The following is a 22,243-nucleotide window of genomic DNA, read 5'->3' on the forward strand; positions in this document are numbered from 1 at the left end:
CAATTTTAAATTTGGGGGATTCAGGTCCAAAAAAAATTTGGGGAGGGATACATTGGCAAAAAATACCTCAAATTATTATTTTTTTACCTTAATTTTTTTTTTATTTAATTTTTTTTTATTGTAATTTGGGGGGAACTAGATTCATTGCCTGTCTTTCCCTAAATCCGTCTTTGACAATATTATTGTGTGCCTAACATTATGATAGTAAGCAGCACAAGACAGTGATGGTGGGTGTTCGTTGGGTTTGATTTTCAAGTTAGAGTTAGGGTGGGGCTTGGAAGAGAGAAGTGGAATCGTAATGAGTTAGCCTAAAAGAGTAGTAAGCGTGACAATGATAGAGCTGGCGGAGCTTGTAATGGTGGTAGTTGTGGTGAGGTTGAGGAAGCATAGAACATTTTACTCTCTAGTTTTCTTTGTTCAATAAAAATGTTTTTCGGTAAAAATCTTCAACCCCAAACACCCATAAGTGAAAATAACATTTTTCAAAATATATTTTACACATTGATAAGAAAAAATATAAATTCAAACAAAGCAGGCCGTTATGACTATATGTTTTGGAATTACCATGGAAAACTGTTTTGGTTTCATGCCTCCATATCACACCCAAATGCTAACCATTTTACTCCATTCAACCCACATTATAATCCCTGGTTTCTCAGCCTTAATCTGAAAAAAAAAATCATTTTGGAATTCCGTACCAATCCACAGAAAATCAGTCACAAACCCAATTAGAAAACACACCCTTCTCACACACCATGCAGAAGGAAAACATAACAGAAGGCCACGCTAGAATTCCCATCCCCATTCAGCACACCTGTCTCCCATTTGACCCACTAACTAAAAAAAAAAAAAACCTAACGCTCAGATATTCCTCCACGTGTACGTTCCAGAACTCTCCAAGCACAAAGCTGGCGATCCGCGTGACCCAAAACGGACCAATAAGAAGCCGAGTCTCGCTCGCACACGGATCGCTTCCTCGCTATAAATACCCAGAGAGCCAATTCCAGCGGCGTCAGAGTAAAGTCATATTCTCAGCATTTGTGTGTGAAATTAATTCTCGTTTCTGTGATTCGTAATGTCGGCCACCGAAGAAGTTGCAGCCCCGGCCGTCGAGCAACCGGCGACGGAGGCTCCTGCTGTAGTGGAGCCCAAGCAGAAGGCTGAGAAGCCTGTCAAGGAGAAGAAGCCCAAGGCCCCCAAAGAGAAGAAGCCGAAACAGCCCAAAACCGCTGCTCATCCCCCATACTTCCAGGTATTTTCGCTTACCAAATATTTGATAATATGCATAATTGAATTTTTAGTTTGTCATGTTGATATTGGAAGCCTTTTTTTGTACTCTCATGTGAATTTTGATTTTCGTTTCTTGGATCCGAAAATTTGAGAATCGCTTGCATTTTTAGGTCTGAAAACTTGAATTAGAAAAATTCTACAGCCGAATTTAAATGTTTTGTTGATTTTTGCAGATGATCAAGGAGGCTCTGTTGGCTCTGGACGAGAAGAGCGGGTCGAGCCCGTACGCCATAGCCAAGTACATGGAAGAGAAGCACAAGCAAGAGCTTCCATCAAACTACAAGAAGATTTTGGGTCTGCAGTTGAAGAACTCGGCCGCGAGAGGGAAGCTCATCAAGATCAAGGCGTCGTACAAGCTCTCTGAGGCGGGCAAGAAGGTCACGGTCGCAAAGCTCACCAACGCAGAGAAAAAGCCCAAGCCCCAACCCAAGGCCAAGCAGACAACCAAGGCCAAGGCCAAGGCCAAGCCGACTACCAAGGCGGCTCCGAAGGCTAAGGCGGCGGCAGCGGCGAAAAAGCCCGAGGTTGCGGCGAAGAAGCCTGAAACCGCCGTTAAAAAGGCACCGAAGAGGAAGGCGAGCACTAAGATTGTTGGGCCTGGGCCCAAGAAGCCCAAGAAGTCGACCCCTTCTAAGCCCAAGCAGCCCAAGTCCATCAAGTCCCCTGCCGCCAAGAGGGCCAGGAAGGCCGCTGCTAAATAAGTGTTAAAATAGTTTAGGCGTCTCTCTGTCTCTGTGTATAGGAAATGGAATCTCTGGTTTCTCTGAAGCAAGTTTTTGCTTTTAACTTTCAAGCACTAGATGTAATTCTCCCGTAATCTGCTTTTAGGAGTTATAATGGAACTGACATTTTCAGGCTTTTGCTTCCAATGTGCCACTGATTTTTGTTTCTCTTGGAATTAATCAACTATTGGGAATCTTAAAATTAGAAAAGTTCTGCGTTTTTTATTTTCATGCTCTGCCGTTTTTGATTCGGAAACAAATTTCAGTTTCTTTTGCGTTTCAGCTTCGGGGTTATGAAACAGAACGAATGAAATTGCAGAATTTGAATGTGGATCATCTGTTTAAATCTCAGAGGAAGTGAAAGGAAAATTGTTGAGCATTTTGTACCCTCAAATTTTTGAATAACATCCTTAGAAATTGTCTTTCTTATTGCGTTATATGTGTTCATGAACACAACTTGTAGTGAAAGAAAGAGGGAGAATGTGGAATTTTGTGAAATTGTAAAATGGAGCTCATGCTATCAGGATTCAGTCCACCCATTTATTGTTTGATTTATGTGCATACATAGATGCTTTCGTTGTAGTGAAATAAATTGAGAAACTGTTTTTAAATGGGCGTTGCTCTGGTTTACATAATCTTTCGTTATCAAGCTTGAGGATTCTAGAAACTCAATGAGGTGAAACTATTTGGATTTTATGGGTGGGTGTAGCATCATATGATTTTTAACTTTTTTTTCTCTTCTTTGTTATGGTTATATATCTGTTGTTTGGGATTTTATTGATTGGTAATGTGTTTGCTTATGTGAAGGCTGCGAGGAAGTCGGCTCCTACTGCATGTGGAGTCGAGAAACCCCACCGTTACCGCCCGGGAACTGTCGCTCTTCGGTGTCGGTGTGGATGCTTTGTCCAGATTTTTCTACATTAATTTATTCTTGTACTAAATTTTTAATCTATTCTAAGGTGGGAATATAATCCCTAACGTCATTACTTGATATTTGTTCAATTCTAGGTATTTTTGTTGTTTTCCTGTCAGACGAATTTGAGGTTCCAGAGCGCCATGCCAAGAGGGTGGCTATCATGCCAAAGGATATCCAGCTTGAAAGGGCATAAATGTTTTAGCAGTTCTTTCTCGATTTGCTACATTATTGTAATTTGCAAATGTATTTATTAATAATCTTTTTTTTTTTTTTTTTTAATTCAAGAAAAAAAGTCATTTTTAGTTCTACTTTTTTAGTAGTTGTACGAGTGTTGGCAATTTGTATGTGATGTATGGTGATCTGTATATTTTTGCCATCATAGATCGATGACTTGCTGTGTGTTATGAACAAGTCTTATGATGGAAGTGCTTTGGGAATTGCCTTCATTAATCTCCAGCAATAAGGTTTAGCAGTCAGATGAAGATCCTAAGCCTTAGGCCCTTAATCCCTTTCCCATAAAAAAAATAAAAAAATAAAAACTCTCATTTTGCACTTGCACTTTGAATTGTTGTATTCTGTTTATTGTTGGTTTTGAACACATCTATGACTTTATTGTGAAATTGAATACAGTTGATATCTTTTATTGCGTTTGTGAAAGTGCAAGAGCTCAATTTGCATATCTGTGTTATAGATGAATGTGTTGTATGATGAAGTGCTATTGGATCTGCATTTCTGCTACATGTGACCTACAATGCTCAAAATGAAGGGCTGCTGGATCTGGGTTTTAATGTTCCCTTCATTCAAATCTTGGTACCTTCATAAAATTTTCAAATTGTCCTCTTGGTGCCTAAAGTCTCTGGCTTTGTTTGATCACCTTTTTTATTTTATTTTATTTAATAAAAATATTAACCAACAACTAAAAATATAAAAACTCAAAACTACTTTCACTTTTATATTACACGAGAACACTTTTTTCACACACACACATAAAAAAAGCATTAACAAATGAACCCACTAGTATATTTTTGTCCATTCCCTAACCAGCACGTCTAGAGCCCAATGAAAAATAGCTCGCAAAAAGAGTAGGCATTTATTTACCAGTAGATGGATAAGTCTAGGCTTCGGTTCTTGCATGTTTATGTTGTTATGTTAATAACAGCATACAAGTCGGATCTTAGGTGGGCAAATTGCTCACATTGAATGGATGAATTATAAAGCAACAATGCATTAAACGTAGTTGCAATTTTAGTTAAATTATAAATACTTATTTGGTGAAAAGAAGTTTTATAAATGATTATTGAAAATTCAAAATTATAATAAATGAACATCTTGATGGCCCTTTCAAATGGGGGTCCAAAAGGCTGTCTTCGGCCTGCTCTCTGTTTTAGAGAATGGAGCTGTGGCCTGTGGCCCGTGGGAAAAGAATCCAAGAGAGTTGACATGAATAATATATATGTAAAAGAGAATAAAGTTTAGGGAGTGAAGAACAACTATTCCTCTTTTTCAACAGTGGTTTCTTGCCGAAAGTGTGTTTGAGAAGGATTCGGACGTCGTTAGGTCTAGACCCATTTCGAAAGATTTCTTATTAAAATTGGCCTCTAACTGATTTTTTACGACTCTTAACACATTGATTCGACGAGCAGCCTTACAATTAAGATTTTGTTTTGCCCGGTAATTTTGCAGCTTAAACATGCGTACTTAAACAAAATCGCAAAAAAAAAAAAAAAAATCCTCATAAAAATTAAAAAAAGAATGAAAATTTTTCAAAAAACACCCTCTAAACTTCTAGAAATTATCCACCCAAAGTTCAAAAGCTCTCAATTAAAGGTATTGAATTTTCAATTTCTTTCAATTAACTAATTTCGTTAGGATTTTTCGTTAAATCTCGTCAAAATTTTCAAAATACCCTTATTTTTTTATTATAAAAAATTATTAAGATTTATGGGTAAACATATATATATTTGTAACATCTTTGTAATATTATTTATTTATAAAAAATGGGTATTTTTTGGGAATTTTAGTAAGATTTAATGAAAAATCTTAACGGAATGATGTAATTGAAATAAAATTGAAAGTTCGATATCATTAATTAGGAGTTTTTAAACTTTAAGAAGTAGTGTCAAAACGAGTGAGAAAGTTAGGGGGAGTTGTAAAGTTTTTTCCAAAAAGAATTGAGATGAATCCTACCGTCATATTGATTCTTTAAACTAAATTTTGATGTAATCACCAAATATTAATTATATTTTAACACTTGATAAATAAAGATAAAGAGAGATTGTAGTTAATTGAAATTGTACTGTCTTCTTGAGGTTGAGGAGAGGCTAACAAATAATTAAGGCCATTATTATTATTATTTTTTTGTCGTTTTTGAAATATATCCTCTACTAGACTACTTACTTTTGAGAGGCGTTGGATGATCCTTATCCTTGCATGAAAAGTTGATCAAATTGCATTGTTGCGTGGCATGATAGGCATGATTGTTCTAGAAAAAGGAAGGCCGTTTGAGTCAACCATTACACTGATTGCCATCCATGCTCATCATCTTTCCGACCCTGTCTACTCCATTTTCAAAAGCTTACCACCACTTTACGTGGAAGCTCTTGGTTGGCGCATAAGCTTCAATACGTGCGCCGACCAGTATACAGCATGTCTGTCTATTAAGTCTAACAACAAATGTTGTTTTTATTTAACGGGAAACTATCACACCAGCTGCAATGCTTGCCATCGTTGATTCAACGTTCGTTTTCACTGCACTACTCATTTGAGAGAACGTGATTGGTCGAGTTGCTTATTATAGATGTGCCAGCTGATGAGTGAGACGTTTCAGCGGCGGGGTCGGCAAGAACATGCATGTTTGTTTGTAATAGCAAAATAATTAATTGAAAAAGTGAAAAAACACTGTGCCACGTAACTAGTGAATGTGAATGTCGTCAGAACGTGATTAATTAGTAGGATCGATGGCCTTTTGTTTGGATTTCAAAACTACTCATGAACTTATTAATTATATCTATCTGGAAGGCCAAAGAAGAGGTGACATATATAGGAGGGCATAGTCACCGATAGACTCTTGGTTTTTATTAATTGGCATTCTAGACAAAATTTCATGAACGATTATGATCAGTCCAATTACTTAAGGAAATTTGGGGATTACTGAAACACCTGATTACCAGTGAGCTCCATGTCATGAACACTCACTAAAGAGTGCCAAAAAGGTCTGCCGAACCATACCCCAAATAGCGATTCAAGATCTGAGTGCACTCTTACTCAAGTATATATGACGCCTAGTAGCTGATTCTCACTCAGCCAGTTTAATTGTATGCCTTCTCCATACCTTGCGTCCCTTCCCAATAGGTTTAGGGATCGAGGGAATCTTGACATCAATAACAACTTCTTGGTAGTAATTTTCAAAACCCTAAACAAGAAGAGTAGACATGATGACTTGTATAAAGGAATTGTCAAGGTATTCACTCAGGTACACCTATTTTGCCTTAACAAAACTCTACTAAAACTTCCTTATTCATCAACCAACTGACTCGAGTGTTAAAATGGTCTCACCGAATCCATTAATCCTGTGACACTCTCTACCCTCAATTTTTTCCTTGTAGATTCTCTCTTTGGTGAATGGCGTGCAATCACTACACTAATAGAAATAGTGGCATATATTTAGAATGAGAAAGTAATACTAGTCTCTAGTATTATACTAGCATGACCATATGGGTGTAAACTAGGTTGTACAAATAGAGTTTTAACTAAAGACGATCTATTCTTTTTTCAATAATGAAATTAGCTGTCGTTCTTGTAGATGTAAACATACTATCGAACCACGCAAATTCTCCGTGTGTGTGTTTTCTTTTTCCTCCATATTTTCTTGCTTTTCACTGATCAATCACATATATAGTTGACGACAATCTTACGAATGATGAAGTCGTTCGTTTGAGGGAACAAAGTTAATAACTCGACATGGCATCAAATTATGAAGAAATTAAATGACGCAGAAATTTTAGCTGATTCTCTCGTTTGCAACGAACCATGATATTTATTGGTTGTTTAACTTTTGAAAATTCAGGTCGGAATAATGGCTTTAAAGATAATGTCGCACACAGTAGAGACCATGCATTATTGGAGTGACTAATTAAAGGCATTGCAATTATTCCCAATGCTATAGTTTTCTAAATACCCACTGTCATCGATTGACATGAAACTATAGCAATTAAACTGCGCGCATGTGGTAGAATATTCCCTGTTTGTTCATGATTTTATTATTTTTTAGGCTTATTATAAATTTCCCTTCTTATCTAACCAGTTTACCTAATTTAATTACCACACCTTAAATTCTCTATAAATACCATTAAATGCAATACAAATCTAAATAATTCAATAAAACAATGATGAATTAATCGTCCTAACATAAATATAGGATTCTAAAACTAAACTACAATTTTTTTTTGGTCTATTTTCTCTTCCTTCGCTTCCATTATTTCTCCCTTATTTTATATTAATCATAACTTTCTACAAATTTTGTGATATTGCTGTTAATTAATTTCCCTAGTAGAAGGAGATTTTTTTTTTTTCTTCTTCACTTATGGGTCCTACTTGTTGAAGCTCATCAGTGAAAAGTGTAATTCTTGTAATGGGGGTGTCGGTCCTTGCAAATGAAAATAAAAAAACATTTCATGTTAATATGGTCCAACATACAACACTATTTACACGAAAAAATAATTGGGTATTATATATACATCTTATTATAATTGATTTACAAACTGAAATAATTCATCAATGCATGTCAGGTAAAAAATTAAATAACAAAATGTACATGATAAGAAAATTTAATTATTTAATCACTAATGTGATCATAGTATTACGACGTCAATTTTCTTAAAAAGCATCAATTTACACGACACTGATGAAAAATTGATTAAGTTGAAATCTTATGTTTTATGGTTGCTGAATGAAATAATAACTTTGCTCATATAAACATAAATGAGACAAGCAAACAATCTTAGAATAATATTATCGGTGAGATTAATAAATGTGTGGCACTAGGAGGACATGAGAGGGTAAACAGAAGAGGGTCAAAATGTCCATAAAGACAAAGCATGCCCAACAGGAGCCACGTTGCACAACGCATGCTAGACAGGCCACGGGCCCACCATAACCCACACCCGAGAGATGCTCCCATGCTGACCACGATCAATCTAATTCAATCAATTAAGCTTTCTCATTTTGTCCCTTTATGCTTTGGTGTCTTGGAGGCTTCAAACTTCAATAATATTAATCCGATAAGGACTTTTATTTATTTATTTATATTTTTTATAGATGTTTTAATAGGGTTTTTACATATATTTTCATATATAATGTTATATTCTTTTAACCTTCCTACAAGTTTTACCACATATCCACAATTAACACGTTCTTATGTATACTATAATTCTATATCCAAGAAGTTATCCTATCTGGATGCCACTGTTGGGGAAGTCAATGCAGCTCTCTTGGCAATTAGTTAGTTTTACTGCTGATTTTGGTTGTTTCTCTATTCTCTTTGAAGGGGATTGATTCTTAGCTCTGCGTCCTTGCCATTAATAAAGATCATCTCTTTTCAAGATTGGCTATGTGTCCTTGTGATTGTTGATATTTGTTTGCATTTGCTACAATTTGCAAGTTGGATCGCATCAAAAGTATCAAGATGTGCGAACTCGAGAACACACTCAGTTGCTAAATAGGCCGCTTCCCACAATTGTTTGGAAGCATTCCTGCTTGTTCCCCTTTTATCTCCTCCACCCGGATTAAGAGTGGGAGAGACCCAACTTTGTTGTCCTTTCCCCTTTTCCCCCTTTGCTTAGGGAAAAAAAAAAAAAAAATTCTATATCCAAAATAGAGAAAAAAAAATGCCAAGATTAATATCTTGTACTTCACCTATAATTGCTCACCATTAATATTTGATGCTAGAAAGTATATATCATATTTTTATCTCACAACTATTCTATAAGGTTATCTCAAATTAAATAACCATTGAATCAGTCTTTAATGTTAAAAAGTAAAAAAATAAATAAGGTTTGGTGAAGACGGAGGGTCAACATTATGAGATAGTTGCTAACTAAAAATTTGGTATATTTCCTAATAATTATGCACTTCATGCACAAGCTCGGTAGGAGGTGCACCGTGCACTAATCTGGCTCCATCTATTCAAGAATTTATAATATTTATTGTCACAATTTTGAACTTCCATATATATCATCGTTTATTGATGTGTTTCTTGTAAAAATCATGTATAACTTGCTAGTTAAGATAAATTAGATGGGCGAACTATACCATATTAAATTACAAATTACTATAAAATATTAAATTAATAACTAGTAAATAATAAATTTAATTATTTTAATTAATATTTTGACAGTTGCTACTGTCCATGCTCTTTACCAGCCAACATAGTAACAAGACAACAACATTTACATTAAAGAAGTCAGACTTGATGTTGTTAATCAAGGCCTAATTGTGGGTTTAACCAGGAAGCAGTGAAATTTAGTTAGCTTCGGCTGAATTTGTTTCTTGAATTAATCTCACAGATTTCACTTCCTCTATGGAGGAGCTATATATATTCTCTCTAATTAAAATCACCACTCGATTGATAGGGAAAGTATAAAATTTATACCTTTGTTTGCCTGGGTTGTCAGTTTCTTGGCCACTGTGGCTGATTGTTAATTTAATTATCAATTACTTATCTCAAAAGCTTATGCTAATAACTAAGAACTAGCGACTCAAATTACTAACTAATATTTCTTGTATGGTTGAAAACATCAAAATGAACTTCATTATGATGAATATTTCCATCATCGATCCGAGCTTCATGTGGGTACTCAATCCAGTTTCAGTACACGTATTCAAACCCTAAATCAGTACACATATTCAAACCCTAAACTTTTCTTTTTTTCCTTTTGTTTTTTGTTTTTTTGCCCCTCGAACGAAGAAATCATTTTCAAACATAGCATGTTGTAAGATAAGTCTGCAGCCTAAAGTCCTTTTCCTGCTGTATTTTCTTTTTAACTTTACTATGCACTTTGTTGCTAGCTGGTTCAACTAATTTCTGTGTACCAATTCTGATGCATGCTTTGAGAGAGAGAGAGAGAGAGAGAGAGAGAGAGATCATGAGATGTATTGAGTCGTTCACAAGCATATTTTACAAGAATATTTATCTCTCCAAGATCCATAAAACATCATACATTTATAATACCACAAATAGAAATCTCTTCATCTCTCTTAATTCTACCTTCCTTCATTTCTCAAATATGCATATCCCAATGTCACAGTCTGAGCTTGAATTCAAGAACCCATTCAACTTCTCTTCATCGTCGACCCTACTACTCTGCAATAACAGCAATGACATATCCGAGTTGTGATGATCATGTGCGCCAAAGCTTGATTCTCCATCACCCTCAAATCTTTCTTCTTGACTCAATTGAGAAGCAACAAACTTGTCAAGGGCCCTCCAGTCAGTCACCTTCTTGTTGTTGTTGTTGCAACCTCTATTCATTTGCTCTAATTCTTCTTCATTATTTTCTGATATCAGAGATATTGAGCTCGGCGGCCTCTTTATCAATGGCAGCGATGGGCTCGCTAGTTGAGGAAGCTGAACAAACTGATCAGAATGCATGAAACCACCCAAGTTATCCGCTTCTATCTCTTGCTTACACATGAAATTCTGTGATAAATAGTTTTGAGGCTGCCTTGAGATGAAATCAATCGGATCCACCACCGAGCTCACCCCACTCGGTTCGTCATAGAAGTAGCCCGAGTCCCACCCTTCAATGCTCTTGCTTTGGCTAGTCGTTCGCTTCTTGAACGCTCTGCATACCACCCATCCTTCTTCCTGCAAAAACAAGCTCGAACTCAGGATTTCTAACTATGATATAATATTAAATATTTAATCCACCTTTGTTTTCGGTTTTCATTTGTTGAAAAAGAGATTGATAAGCTCAATGCGTGTTGTATTATATATATATATATTAGGAAAGTGATTTTACTTTTTTGATAAAGAGTAGTAGTAGATAGAGTCAGAGGTGATGAATGAGGAGGAGAAATGGAATATTTATTTGACAAAATGCATGAGGAGAAAGCAAAGGCCATACCAGAAAAGGAATTGGAAGAAAGCAAGTACTATTCATTATTTTGGAAGTATTAACTTTTGACTTAGAGTCGGTGGAAGTCGTCTTCGTTGAAAACATATATACGGTGAGATTGCAGGTATTAGTGGTCTATGCGAGGAAAAGCAAAAGCCACTCACATGTTTAATAATTAGGTCGTAGAAATATAAAACCCGTGGTTCTCGATCAAGGTCTTACGATAAATTTTCTACGCACTTTGGAGATCTTTGTTTATGCAAATCAGAAAAAAGAGCACAGTAGGTCAAGAAAGGAAGAGAGAGAGAGAGAGATTGAATGGTCATATAATGTTGCTCAGAGGGAGATGAAAGATGGAGACAGTGTTCGGACTCGAATTATTACTTATTTGAAAAGAAATATATGAATTTTAATCATTTAATATATATTTAAAAAAAAAAAAAAAAAGGAAGAAGAAGATATAGGTAGGATGATGCTTGCCTGTGGAGGTCCATTTTCCTCAGATTCAAGCCGGTATTCATGCATGATCCAGTCAGTTTTCTGTCCATTTGGTGCACGGCCCTTGTAGAAGACGAGGGTTTTCCTCATGCCAATGAGTTTAGCCTTATCATATACAGCCTTGTCCCTGCCTGTCGCCTTCCAAAACCCGGCCATGGTTGCTCTATTAGTCCTTGTCCCTGTCGGATACTTCTTATCCTTGTGGCTAAAGAAATACCACTCATTTTGCTCCTCATAACCGATCCGGCATCTCTCTGTCAATTTCCATTCAGATCACTCACCCTATAAATCCATTCACACACATATATGCATACACAAACACACACACACACACTGTAAAACTAGAAGGAAGGATGGAACTATTAGCAAAAAATGGATCATTGTCACAAACCCTAATAGTATAGATCCATACCCGGAAGTTAAAATTTATATTTTTGATCATATGAAACGTTATCCCAGTTGTATAAAAATCTTCTTCTTTGTATATACCACTACCTAGAAGTTGGTAGAGGTGAAACCCTAATACTAAATATGGATGAAATATAGATCATGCTATACGTACCTTGGAGATCCCATGGTTCGATCCTGTAGAGGTCGATATCTCTGATGACGTCAAGATCGATCTTTTGTGACGCAACTTTCTTCCTCAGGTAATAACCAACGAGCTCCTCGTCCGTAGGATGAAACCGGAAACCGGGTGGGACAGATGACTCCATCGACTCCATCATATCAGTAGGTACTGCATCAAATTCACCACCACAAACCCTTTAATTACTTCCATCATCTTTAAATCATAACGAATGTGAGGTTATAAAGAGAGAGAGAGAGAGAGAGAGAGGGAGAGGAAGGAGAGAAACCAAAGAAACCACCCCAAGGCAAAGAGAGAAAAAGTTAAAAAAGAATTATAAAAGAAATAATGAACCCTCGAAGCAAAAAGGTGACAGGTGTTATCGGAGATAATCATCAACTCATTTGGTGGTGATCGAGCAAGCTAGCTGCGAGCAACTCCCACCATATTTGCTAGTAATTTCTCAAAGGAAATAAGCGCGTGTTATAAACAAAAACCCATTATTTCAGAAACAATAATGATTTTTATTTTTTATTTTTTATTTTTTATTTTTTGTCCTGGGAGGGTGAAAAGGAAAGGAAAACCAAATCATGAGTTTGATAAAAACCAAGAGAAGTTGGAGCTTAGCCTTCTCATGTGTGCAGGGGTCTGTAAGAAACGGACAAGTAGAGGTTTGTGCTAATGATGTTGTCTTGTGTTGGTGAATGGTAGAAATGATGCATCAGGAACGGGGTTCCCATTACAATAGCAATAAACGAATAATTAATTTATTATATTATATTATATATATATATATATATATATATATATATATGACAGAACTAAAAAAATAGCATTAATGATAAAACCAACAAAATATACTTTTTAAGCAAATACTAATTTTTTAAAACGAAAAACAACAAAAAGTTTGGGAATTTGAGTTAAGTTGGAAACTAACGAAAGAAGTTCTCAGAGCTCTGTTTGGAAAGTTTTGATTTTGGAACGGACAGGGCGGTGGATGACGTTATCACGATTTAGCACGCGTTTCTCGAAAGAGAAAAGGCTGAGAGAGGCAAAAAGAGAGGGCACGGATCAAAGCCTGCTGAGGATAATAAAAAGGAGAAAAAGATAGCACTCTTTTGAGGCCATTGCAGGCTTGCAGCCTCTGTGTCTCATTGCTGAAACGGGGTTCTGACCTTTTTGTCTGTTTGTCGAGAATTTTCACGGCACTTCTGACCTCTTTTTTTCATAGACTGGAACAAAATGCTGACCCAAAAGAGAACCTATACATGGGTGTGCGTCTTTCTACTCGCATTTTGAGTTGAGTCAATAATATTCTCTCAACTCATCAATTTGATTTGTAATGCACACTAAGAGCTAAGAGCTAAGAGTGAGAGAGAGAGAGAGAGAGTTCTGAAACTACCCATATGAGCATATCCACCAGAAAGGGAAAAAGAAGATTAGGAGAATGGTGTGTGTCTGTGGGTGAGCCTGCACTAATTACACATGGAAAAGTACATTCTAACAATCTTCCACAAACCTTAAGCTTCTTCAGGTGTCTTCGATTAATACTTCATTCTTTTCCACTCTTAGACAGAAATAAAATATATAGATGTAGTAAGATAAATGGAAATCTAGGTAAGTGATCATGTGCTGCCTCAGAGAGAGAGAGAGAGAAACTTGAAGATATCAGCTTAAAGCTGGCCTTTGGAAGAAGCTCTTTCAAAATGGGAAGTGATCAAGAAAAACAATTTGAAATGATCTCGACCTGTTGTGTTTCCCAGATACAAAATTTGCATCCCATTTGAAAGCCTTCTTGCAGAGAGAGAGAGAGAGAGATCGAGTAGGAGAGACCTCCTATATATTTATATAAGATCTTGCAGAAATCAAGAGAACATATTGAACTTTAATTTGGAATGAAATTTAGATTTTTCTCTTTCTAAGTTGCTAGAAAGAGAATCGATCGGCCATGCATGCAAAACTACAAGATATATAATATAAGCTTAAATACCTGATAATATTGGAGGTCTCTGTGTATTTACTTGTTTAAGACAGAATCAATGAAGAAGAAAGGACAAATGAGGTTGATGAAGAAGAAGAAGATGAGAAAAACAAAAACAAGAGAGAGAGAGAGAGATAAGAGAATTCCGTTGGGAGGGAGAGGTGGAGAGAATATAAAAGGAGGAAGGGAGGACCGCTCGATTGCGCATGGCTTGATGGTTGTCCCCAGTAGGTGACATCACTGCCTAGCTTCCTATTGAAACCCCCTTTTTCCCGTTCATTCTCCTTCTCTTGTTTCATAATCTATAGCGACTCGTGAGATTTTCAAATGGGTCCTTTACAAGGTTTGAGGCCCTCCCTAAGTTAAACTAAATGATGTTTGTAACCCCACAACCAATTTTGTGAAGTATTTCTAGTGTCTAAATTATGTTGGGAAATATTGGAGATATTACCCTAGCTTTTTACTATAATTTCTTAATTTACATATTAATAATAATTAGTAAAATGATTAAGAGTGTACTAATTGTTGAGGGCTGCCTAAACTGAATCAAAATTTTAGCCTAAAGTTTTATTAGAAAGAGTACACAAGATCTCAATCGACAATATTCATATTTTATTACATACTTTCGATGCCATATCATGTTTTATTAGGATCATTGTCTATGAGGGGATGCAAATCAAAGTCGAGCTTCAAACCCTTTAGTCGTTCCCTTGACACGGGCCATTCGAATGACCTCAAGAGGGCCTAACATAAAGGGGGCCTACCAAGAGGGTCCAACATTGCAATACCATACAATGGCTTTCTCTCTCCCTTAATTACTCCCTCTTTTCTCCATTATATGTGATTATTCAGAATAATATAACATTTGTTTTCCTATTGTCAACACTACAATTGTTATTGTTGTTATTATTCTTTTCACTATTGCTATTAATACAAGTTATCATCATTACTATTTGGTGACATTTTGATGATACTTACTCACAAAATCCTTATTATTATTATTATTATTATTATTTGATTTATATATCATCACCGATGGACACACAACACGCATCTACTACCATTGCTAGCAATTAATGCTAAGAGCGCTAATTAAATTGACAAGTTATATTTTTTGCTTAATCAATTTACCAATAATAGCTTGCAATGTCATTTTGTAAAAAACTTGTAGTACCTCTAGCAATAATACTCTTTCATATTAATACACATAACTGCCTCCTAATACTAGAAGTTTAGTTTGAAAATGGCAATAATTCTCTCCCAATATTAAGATAGAAATGGTAATAGATCATGCAACCTTTTAGAGGTTTTTTTTTTTTTTTTTTTTTTTTTTTTCATACAATTTTGTTTGCCCTACCTTTCACTTTGTTCAGACCAACCTATCTTCAATATGAACTAATAACCAAACTCATGATGACTCGTTTATACCCCCAACAGTTGATAAGCATATTTTTGTTTTCTTACAACCACTCAAAGTACTCTCTCTCTTAGGTCAATCATTACCACATTTCACGAAAAAAATTGGCTTAAGTTTTCTACGTATTAAAAATAAAAAATACTTCAATTCCAACCTAAATATCATGGCTAAACCTTAAAAAAAAAAAAACATAAATAAACATACTCTAGCTAGCTTGTACGTATTCAATTTAAAGATGAAATTAATTAAGACTATGTAAATGTTTGTTAACCTATTTAAATAAATGTATTGTACTTGTAGATTGTAGTTATGGTTCGAAAACATAGCCTGAGTAATTGCTAAAAGAGAAATGTCTAATGAATCTAATTTTGTGAAATAAAATAACTTTCTTTTTTTGGGTGCAAAAACTATCGTTGTTTCTCCCCTGTTTTGGCTTTGACTGCTAACTCCCCTAGGGCCAAACTGAAAACTCCACGTGATCTTATTTGATCGAGGTTTTATTCTTTTTTTCTTTTCTTTTATTTTTTTTCGAAATCATTCTACCTCAAAATGTCGTTTGTAATTAATCTCACGAAATATCACCTATAGCTCCTTTTCATTCACTTTTCGTTTTCAAACTTTCTGACACACCTGCCACGCTGGCGAAACATTACAAACTTGTGCCACGTTTTGCCGCCATATGACCGCCCGTCCACGCCGAGCTCTTGACCCGCGCGACTCACGGCACACATGGCATACTGTGCTCTCAATTTACCAAAACGTCCTTATTACTCCCTAGTGACAATCCGGCACTGGCACATGCAAGCCAGCGAGTCCGTGTTAGGTTGCTTTCAGGGGTGTTTGTGTCATTTCGAGCTTCAGTTACGGGCTCCGAATACCAAATGATTTCTCGACAAGTATTTTAGACAAGGAACTGTCGGAAAGGAGAGGAAACGTACGTTGAGGAGAACAGTGGGAGCCACGTGTCATCCAGTAGTTGGTTGAGAGTTATATCCTTCTTTCCGTAGAAGATAAACAAAACAAAGCAAAGACAAAAAAATATCGCAAGGCCAGCCTTTGATTACGAGGACCCCCACTTGGAGGACCTTTAAACGGAGTGACATTCAGTACTGTTGCTTCAGAACAATATTCTGGAATTAAGGTCTTAAATTAACGCGGAACATCATAGGCCTTCACATGAATCCCACGAATACTGTCTCAATATATTTTAACTTTATCCTGTTTAGCTAGCACGTTTAAAACGACCATCGATATGATGATTCCAACAATCTAATTTTGACAATCCTAGCTAAAACAGCATATTAGCTACAGAGTGGCACATGAATTGCTTTAATTTCATTAATACTTAAATTAGAGTAATTAATTGGCGGTTGAATATATATTATCCTTCAAGTTAGAGTTTATGGGATCTCAACAAACATTAATTGGCTTGAGTTCAAATTAAGTCTATTAAAGATTTATTTATCTTGTGCACATAGAAACTAAGTCACAAGTATGAGCGATTAATTTAACATAATTGGCCCTAATCCATAGATTTAAGTTTCTAAGTTGAGTGTCAGCCTCATGTAATAATTTTTATAGGTCCCACTTGTTCGTTCTGGTGTCCAACCAATAGGGCTAGGGCGAGAGAAATTCCTGTCTATTATAATCTCATTAAAAGAATCGCCATAAGTATATATGGTGTTAGAGTGATGAGCTTGCCCTACTGCACTAGATCACGGCTTTTATGTTAACGAAGAAGTCTAGAAGATTGGGGAATCTATTTTTTTTGGTGATGATCATAAGAAATACAAGGTCGGTATATATATATCTATCTATACTCTATCCTTGCTTGGGAGATATAAAATTGCCACTGTGATATCTGCAGATATTTCTATGGAGCTATGGACTTTATGCCAACGGTGGAGAATTGATCTGTAAATGAAGGTCTCTATCATATATGATATATATATGTATACTATTACAATCCGATCATATATAATATATATTTGTATTTTTAAAGACAGGTTATAGGTAGTGTACGTGATATGTAATTATTACTACTCTCTTTTTTACATTCTATTTCCTAAAGAAGATTAAAAGGGAAAAAAAAAATTATAGCTTAATATTTAGCAATATTCAAAGTAATCCATCCGCATCGTTCCTGGATAAGCAATTATATATATAAGGAGCCAGTGGGCTTATCTAAATCCATTTAATTAGACAGTGTGGGTATTGGGGCTGTGCTCAACTTAGCAGGGATATGGTAATTAAGCCAAAAACTTGATTTCTTTTTTGGTGTTAATTATTTCATTGAGTTGTTGTAAACCCTTTTTTCTTTTTATGTAAAATTTTAGACTTTTATTAAAAAATAAAGATGAAACAACTCTTTCAACAAGTACATTAATTAATGTCATGGATAAAATAGGATAATCTTTTATCCAAATTTGTTCTAGTGATTGTTGAATCATCGTCTTTGCTAGATGATAAGCAATCATGCTTGCTTCTCTTTTCAGCATCGTCTTTGTATTATCAATCAACTGTTCGTAATGACTCCAACAATGTCCTTCATTTTTTAAGGGATGAGTTGTTGTAAACTTAACATTACACATCCGTGTCATTAGATAAATTTGAAAATATCAAAACTTAGCAAATTAAATGCATCGAGGTGATAATTTATATTAGACATCCAGCAAGTCAGGAATGGAACCAAAGGTTAAGGAGTCCTGAAAATTTGAGCTTAGATTGACCCTTTATTCATACTTTAATGAGAAAATTAAAGAATTCCAATTCCGTTTCTGCGCTAAATAACGTGATAAAATTAAGATGCTCCAAGTTTATAAACCAAGGGATGAAGTGATGAGGTTTCATTTTATAATCGTGTTCAAATTAAAAAGAAAGAGAAAAAGAGAGAGAATTTCACGCATTAAATTAAAGCCGCATGGGTGGCTTGAGAATATTGTTGACTTTTATCCGAAATCAATCAAATCATCGAGTGATTTTAGATTCAAAACATGGTGCACGTGTCATATTAAAGCTAAATTTGGGTAGAAATTATCTACCTTTTATTTTCTCTTTAACTTGTTGGGGATTGAGATGGACGCCTTTTTTTTTTTTTTTTTTAATTATTTTTTTTTAGAAATGCTTAGTGCAATATAATGCTTATATTTGGCTAATTTTTAGTGATGTGGCAGATAAATAATCACATAATTAAAAAGAATGATTGAAATTTGAAATTTAAATTTTAATCTTCTCTCTGTCACTAAATATAGGCCAAATGTGGGCATTATATTGCATAATGCCCACATTTGGCCAATTTTTAGTGACATGGCAAATAGACAATCACATAAAAAAAATGATTGAAATTTGAAATTTGAATTTCAATCTTCTCTCCCTCACTAAACATGAGTTAAATGTGGGCATTATATTGCACTGTTGCATACTTTTTTCTTCTTTTTTTTTTTTTTTTTTTTTGGGATATTTCTACTTTTTTTACACTTATTTCTTTTTACTTATAGGTGGCTTTTAAGATCATTCTTAGATTAAAATCTAACAAAAAGTTTATTACATTTTAAAAATTGTTCATGGGTGTGGAGAAATAGGTGTAAGGAAAGAAGTGAAAATATTTTTTATTTTTTGTTTGAAATTTTTTTTTTTTTATATATGATATAAAGGTTAAAATAATTTTGAGTGTTTTGCAAATATTTTAAATTGTTTCTTAATATTCTTCATTTTTGTTTTAAATAAAAAGACATTAAGAAAGATAGTAGTTGAAATGTAACTTTCCAAAGGCCCAATTCAACTGTAGATTGGCTAGGCCCCTCGAGTAGGGAGGACTGACATTAAACACTTATGAGAAGCAAGAAGACAAGACTTGGTCCTCGTACTGAAAAGAGGAAAATCAAAAACAAAAATTCAAAGACATTCAATAAATGGAGTTTTTTTATTTTTTGAGTATAAACTTTTCCTTTTTGTTTGGATGTTTCTTGGTACAATTCACAATTAATGGGTTTAAAGCTCCTTATCACCTTGTCCTGCCCATAATGTGCAACTTCATTTGGAAACCGATGCGACAACCATTATGACTCTTTAATCAAATGCTTATGCTAACACACCTAATTGTTAATTAAATGGGTTATTGACACATTAGATTCTTTCATATTAATCATATTTTTAAGAAAATTCCAATTTTTTTTTAGGTAATATTAATTTTAATGCGTTATCTTTCAAATAGAAAAATATAAGTTTCTCAAACCAAAATTTTATGTGGAAACAAACCAAATAAAAATAAAAGTAAAAGTAACTTAGAAAAATTACTAAAATTATGTTAATAAATTTTTCAAAATGAACACTATTTTTAAGAGGAATGCTATGCTTACAAACAAATTTTACAGAAAAATTTTTACAAACTGATGTGGCACAACATGATTGGATATAAGATACGTTCAAAAACCTAATCATGTTGTGCCACATCAGTTTGTAAAATTTTTTTTGTAAAATTTGTTTGTAAGCTTAGCACTCTTCTATTTTTAGATATGACTGATTAGAGTGTGGGGACATAAGAAATATATTGACTATGTTTGTTAATCCTTTTGGGATGGTGTTTTTTGTTTGGAAAAATATTTTATGTGAGATAGAAGTAAAAATCGTTTTGAATATTTTGTGTTTTAGGTTATGTGTTCAATTATGATTTTGTTTTAAAAACTCAAAACAAAAGTGTGAAAGAAAAAAATAGTTTAACAAACAAAGTCATGACTTTTTACTTGTTCATTTGGATTCTCTCTAAGTTTGACAAGGTTTACACTTTTGTCAACTCTTTTTCCCATTAAATCCATGGAATTGGGATTGAATCGTTTCCTTGTGTGAATTTATAACTTACAAATAAGGGATCGATGTTTATGATGTTTAAGACTTTTTATCTTTGAATATTAATTAAACAAAGTCTAAAATTACGTCTCTATAATTCACCACTACACGTGATTATAAGGTAAAATGATTGAAATGAATGATTAAAATTGACATAATGTTCTAGAAATCCTTGCTAACAGGCCAACTTTTTCAGGTAAACAAAAAAAAAAAAAGCCAGAGTCAACAAGACAAATGGTGCTTGTTAGACCAGGTGGTCCTTGGTCTGTTGGTCATATGGTAGGAGCTCAGATTCATATGGTACCGGTTGAGGTATTTAGCATACCAACCAGCTCTGACGAGGACTTGAAATGAGTAAGCTAGGATTATTTTATGGTTCAATTACATTTTAAGTATTTAATAGTGTATATAATATTATATTATTTAAAATTTTAAATAATTAATATTAAAAATGATATTTTGATTTTATAATTATGGGATAAAGATATAATTTTTTTAATATTATTCTTTTAAATAACATAGTAATGTAGGCATAAAATAGTTGATTTTCATTTTGCTCTAAATGAAGGGAGCCTCTTCAGTCTTCCCTCTGACGAGGGGTACACATGAAATATTGAACAAAGGTCGTGGGGAGTTGCGGACTTTTAAAATACTTACAGGTACACAAGCTTTTGTGGCTACTGATGTGGACATGTAGTTCCACGTAGGACGGTGATGGTCGGCCGTGGTCTCCAATCATGCGGCGGACCGCATCATTGAACTCATGAGACTCTCCGTGGTCCCCACCACCAACGCCCCCACTGGGCCCCACCCCCCACTCTCAAAGCTGGGGCGGTGAACCAAGCAAGACTGTATATATAATTGGGTCTTTTTAACGGTTGTATTAAGGGTGTAGGTTAAGGAATATTAAATATTTAATTATTACTTTTATATATATATATATATATATATATATATATATATACACACATGTCAAGTAAAAGAGTATTCGATAATACAACTTGGCTTATCTTTTTAGATCACTCATTGACAAAATTTTAAATTAATTTAGGACCATGTTAATGCATGTTTTAAGGACATTGTTTAAAGGAACGTTTGTTTGTGTTTCAACTTTGATTGTTACGTAAAAAGGACAAAAGTTTTCTAAAAAATTAGATTGGATTTTTCTATTTTAGAGTCTGTTTGCCCATGGATTTTGCAAGAGATGCATTTTTAAATAAAATCGTAGAAAGTATCTCGTTTGACATGAAACAATACATGTTTTTAAATTACAGACAAATGGTGTGTTTTTTACATTGTGTTTTTTAAATTACACGTTTTGAAATTGTAAAACCAAAAAAATATTTTATTTATTAAATTGATTTATGTCCATAGAACAAGTGATTCTTACATGCCAAATCAACAACAAATTTGATGAAGACATTTTATTGATATTGTCTTGTAATAGCCTGAGAGGCTATTGTGTGTGGCATAGATAATGTTTGAGTGTTAAAGATTTAGAGTAATTTTATGTGGCCTATTTGTGTCCCACTAAGAATGATGTAGGTATTAAAACCACCATTTGATTAAAATTCAATAATGATAAATTATAAACCCAATACTAATTTTAATAGCAACATCATTCTTAGTAGGACACAAGTAGGCCACTTAAAATTACTCGAAGATTTCAAATTGTATATTTGATAATATACACAATATTTTGTCACATTTGATTGTTATATCAATAAAGAGATAACTCGTTAAAAATAAAAAATTAAAAAAGAAAAAAAAAAGTGATTCTTAATTGCATTTTTGGGCTAAGAAGATGTGTTTTAAATGCTTTAAAAGAGGAGGCATTTAGCCATCAAATTGTGGGGAAAAAGAAAAAAATAAAGAAAAAGTGAAAAATGTGC

The 22,243-nt window shown here is 34.4% G+C and overlaps 2 protein-coding genes across 4 annotated transcripts; one reads left to right on the forward strand and one right to left on the reverse strand.

Moving 5' to 3' along the window:
* The first annotated feature begins 990 nt into the window (after positions 1–990).
* On the forward strand, positions 991–2,148 carry LOC132170885 (histone H1). The gene is made up of 2 exons (XM_059582027.1): positions 991–1,252; positions 1,464–2,148. The coding sequence occupies exons 1-2, from the start codon at positions 1,076–1,078 to the stop codon at positions 1,989–1,991; spliced, it is 705 nt and encodes a 234-aa protein (XP_059438010.1). The 5' UTR covers positions 991–1,075; the 3' UTR covers positions 1,992–2,148.
* Positions 2,149–10,058: 7,910 nt separating this feature from the next.
* On the reverse strand, positions 10,059–14,232 carry LOC132170639 (NAC domain-containing protein 37). Of its 3 annotated transcripts, none has more exons than XM_059581690.1 (4): positions 14,099–14,232; positions 12,103–12,279; positions 11,523–11,794; positions 10,059–10,792 (listed from the first exon to the last, which is right to left on the reverse strand). In XM_059581690.1, the coding sequence occupies exons 2-4, from the start codon at positions 12,266–12,268 to the stop codon at positions 10,199–10,201; spliced, it is 1,032 nt and encodes a 343-aa protein (XP_059437673.1). In that variant the 5' UTR covers positions 12,269–12,279; positions 14,099–14,232; the 3' UTR covers positions 10,059–10,198. The 3 variants fall into 3 exon arrangements, with proteins under 3 accessions (XP_059437673.1, XP_059437675.1, XP_059437674.1); XM_059581692.1 differs by lacking the exon at positions 14,099–14,232 and adding an exon at positions 13,628–14,060; XM_059581691.1 differs by lacking the exon at positions 14,099–14,232 and having other exon boundaries at positions 12,103–12,815.
* Positions 14,233–22,243: the final 8,011 nt, after the last annotated feature.

The sequence above is a fragment of the Corylus avellana genome, chromosome ca2 (assembly GCF_901000735.1).
Source record: "Corylus avellana chromosome ca2, CavTom2PMs-1.0".
Lineage (NCBI taxonomy): Eukaryota > Viridiplantae > Streptophyta > Magnoliopsida > Fagales > Betulaceae > Corylus > Corylus avellana.

Coding starts and splice junctions, on each gene's coding strand:
- LOC132170885 (XM_059582027.1), top strand. CDS start 1,076: ATGTCGGCCACCGAAGAAGTTGCAGCCCCGGCCGTCGAGCAACCGGCG. Junction 1,253..1,463: donor CTCATCCCCCATACTTCCAG/GTATTTTCGCTT, acceptor TGATTTTTGCAG/ATGATCAAGGAGGCTCTGTT.
- LOC132170639 (XM_059581690.1), bottom strand. CDS start 12,268: ATGATGGAGTCGATGGAGTCATCTGTCCCACCCGGTTTCCGGTTTCAT. Junction 11,795..12,102: donor CGAACCATGGGATCTCCAAG/GTACGTATAGCA, acceptor GGAAATTGACAG/AGAGATGCCGGATCGGTTAT. Junction 10,793..11,522: donor AGGAAAATGGACCTCCACAG/GCAAGCATCATC, acceptor TTGTTTTTGCAG/GAAGAAGGATGGGTGGTATG.